The following is a 2500-nucleotide window of genomic DNA, read 5'->3' as shown; positions in this document are numbered from 1 at the left end:
CTGAGGGGGAGTCGCCTGCGGGTTGGGGAGCTGTGCGGACGAGGGCGGAGGGGGAGGCTGCTGGGGCGTGGGCGGCTGCACTTGCTGCGTGTTTGTGGGCGTGAAGGGCGAGGTGGCTGCTTCTGGGATCGACTGTTTGATGTCTCCAAGCAGCACCGTCTCTATGTCTTGCCACATCTGAGGAGGAGGAAAGCCAGACCAAACATTAGTTGTGCTGAGGAGGCAGCATATGAGGGGGGAGACACTGAAGTCTCAATATCAAAATAGAATGCAGGAAATTAGGTGAAACTTGAAATATTGAATTAAGATAGACTGAATGTTTTTATCACATTTTTTTAATTTTTTTTTACACATGTTACAAATTTTAACACAGAAAGAAATAAGCTCATTCTCTCTCTCGCTCTCACTCATATTCTCTCTCTCTCTCTCTCTCTCTCTCTCTCTCCCTCTCTCTCTCTCTCTCTCACTGATATCCTCTCTCTCTCTCTCAAATTTTAACACAAAAATAAATTATCTCATTCTCTCTCTCTCTCTCTCTCTCTCTCTCTCTCTCTCTCTCTCTCACACTCACTCACTCTCTCTCACTCCATTTAACTCAATCTTTCTGACTCCTTCCACAGTTCACAATCCAATAAGTCACACAGCACACAATCGTCATTTTTTCCTAAAAGAACTTTCCAATTTTTGTTTTTGTTTTCCAAAGCCCACTTCCACACAAAACCAAATACGAAACAACGCAAACCGAAAAGTCTACTAACATCAAGGTAGTCCGCCATGATCTCCGACTTGTGGGGGCCTCGCAGCACCATGCAAAAGGCCACGGGGACGAAGTGTTCAAAAATCAAAGAAAAGAGACCCCCTCAAAAAAAGGTGGGAGATAGCAATGCCGCCTTTTCTTTCTTTCTCTCTTTCCAAAAAGTTCACAAAACTGGTTCTTGAAACGGAGATCCGAAGAGGCAAAGTTCAACGGTTCACTTGAGCGATGAACGGGAGGCTAAGAACGCGGAGGAGGCTTAACCGGCGTCGACCTCACTCCTCACGGGTAGATCCTCAACTGTTTCCCACCTGTATCTTTACACCTGTTCTTATTTTCGGGACGTGTGGCACGGGCGAGGCCAGAGGGCAAGGACAATTTCACTGGCTTTCGCTCGGTTTCCGTTCGATTTCGGTCTGTGCGTTACCGCTCCTTAGAATCTTAAATATGTTAAATGGTTTTGCGATTCCAGCCTCTCCAAGAGCTTATTCCGTCTTCTGTTGCTCCGCGAGAGAATTGTGTTGCTCAAATTTTGTTTGGATGAATTTAAACTTTAAGAATTTTATACCAGTTCGCCAACTGAAATGAAAAATGTATATTGTACGTATCACTATCCTTGCCATATACCCTTCATTCACTTTGAATTTTAGAAGCTGACATCATCGTCAGCCAATCGGCGGCGTTCGTAGAAACATCTCGGCCAATCAGAGAGCACGAGAGGAGGGGTCACCTGGCTCAAGAACCAATAGGATGGCTGGCCTGAGGGCACGTGCCGCCGATCACACTCGTAAGGTACATCACTACCAATAAAGATCAAATATATCGACGTCAATAAAGCAAAAGATACTTCCCCGGAGAAATAACGAAGCGAGGGAGTAATTCCCCGCCGCGCAGAACTCCCAAAGAGAAAAGCAAAGCGACGAAAATGCAGTCGTTCCCCAACTCGGGCATCCGGCGACCCGTGGCAACCGCGCGGTCCCGAAACCATTTCAGCGGCGAGGGATCTTGGGGGCAGTTTTCATGCCTTACAAGGAATAAAATGCGGCCGCCCGGGAAAGAAGGGCACGTCGCTAATGGGCACCGCAGGAAGCCTCACGCCCCTTTCGCCCCGGAGCGACGACAGGGCGAGCGTCTGCGATAGTCGAAGGCGCGCGGGCTTCGGCTAAGGGCATCTTGGAAGACGTCTCAACCCTACCCCTCGGTAAGTCCACAAACACTAAACCCGGTGCAAAGGTGAGGCTCAGGCTTATCAAAAGACGTTCGTGTTTTATTACCGACTCGATGAGATGCGTTTTAGGGCCGTGTCATTTCATCAGCTTGAATGAGAGAGAAAGAGGGAAGGGAGTTTCTCAAGCTTTATCACTTTTCATTTTTTTTTTATTAGCTTTGTGTCATTTGTTTGTCTTGTTTGTTTGATCCTGTTTTCTGTTTGTTTCATAGTCTTTTACTCTACTACGATTATTTGAAACCAATTATTATTTTTTTTTTTTTTTATTAAACTGGTTTCGAATTCATTAAAAGTTCCTTATTATGTCTTAAAAGTAACAAACACAAGTTCAGAAATCATCAGTACTTAAACAAGATCTTTAACTAAGTTGAAATCAAGAGAGACTTTTAATGTGTATGTATGTGTGTGTGAGTGTTTATATGTGTGTGTGTTGTGTGTGTGCGTGCATGTGAGTGTTTTGCGTGTGTGTGTGTGTGTGTGTGTGTGTGTGTGTGCGTGCGTGTGTGTGTGTGTGCGTG

The 2500-nt window shown here is 45.7% G+C and overlaps 1 protein-coding gene across 1 annotated transcript in view; it reads right to left on the bottom strand.

The window, feature by feature from the left end:
- Positions 1-1012, bottom strand: part of LOC125039665 (Krueppel-like factor 2) — a 2719-nt gene extending 1707 nt beyond the window's left edge. Inside the window, exons 1-2 of the mRNA XM_047633850.1 lie at positions 759-1012; positions 1-177 (exon numbers count right to left, since the gene is read on the bottom strand). The exon at positions 1-177 is cut by the window's left edge and continues 1707 nt beyond it. Of these exons, the coding sequence (XP_047489806.1) occupies positions 1-177; positions 759-809 (228 nt within the window). The 5' untranslated portion in view covers positions 810-1012. The remainder of the gene's footprint in view (positions 178-758) is intronic.
- Positions 1013-2500: the final 1488 nt, after the last annotated feature.

The sequence above is a fragment of the Penaeus chinensis genome, chromosome 27 (genome assembly GCF_019202785.1).
Source record: "Penaeus chinensis breed Huanghai No. 1 chromosome 27, ASM1920278v2, whole genome shotgun sequence".
In the NCBI taxonomy this organism is placed as follows: domain Eukaryota; kingdom Metazoa; phylum Arthropoda; class Malacostraca; order Decapoda; family Penaeidae; genus Penaeus; species Penaeus chinensis.
The sequence above is the reverse complement of the archived record's forward strand: the minus strand, read 5'-3'. Positions and strand labels throughout refer to the sequence as shown.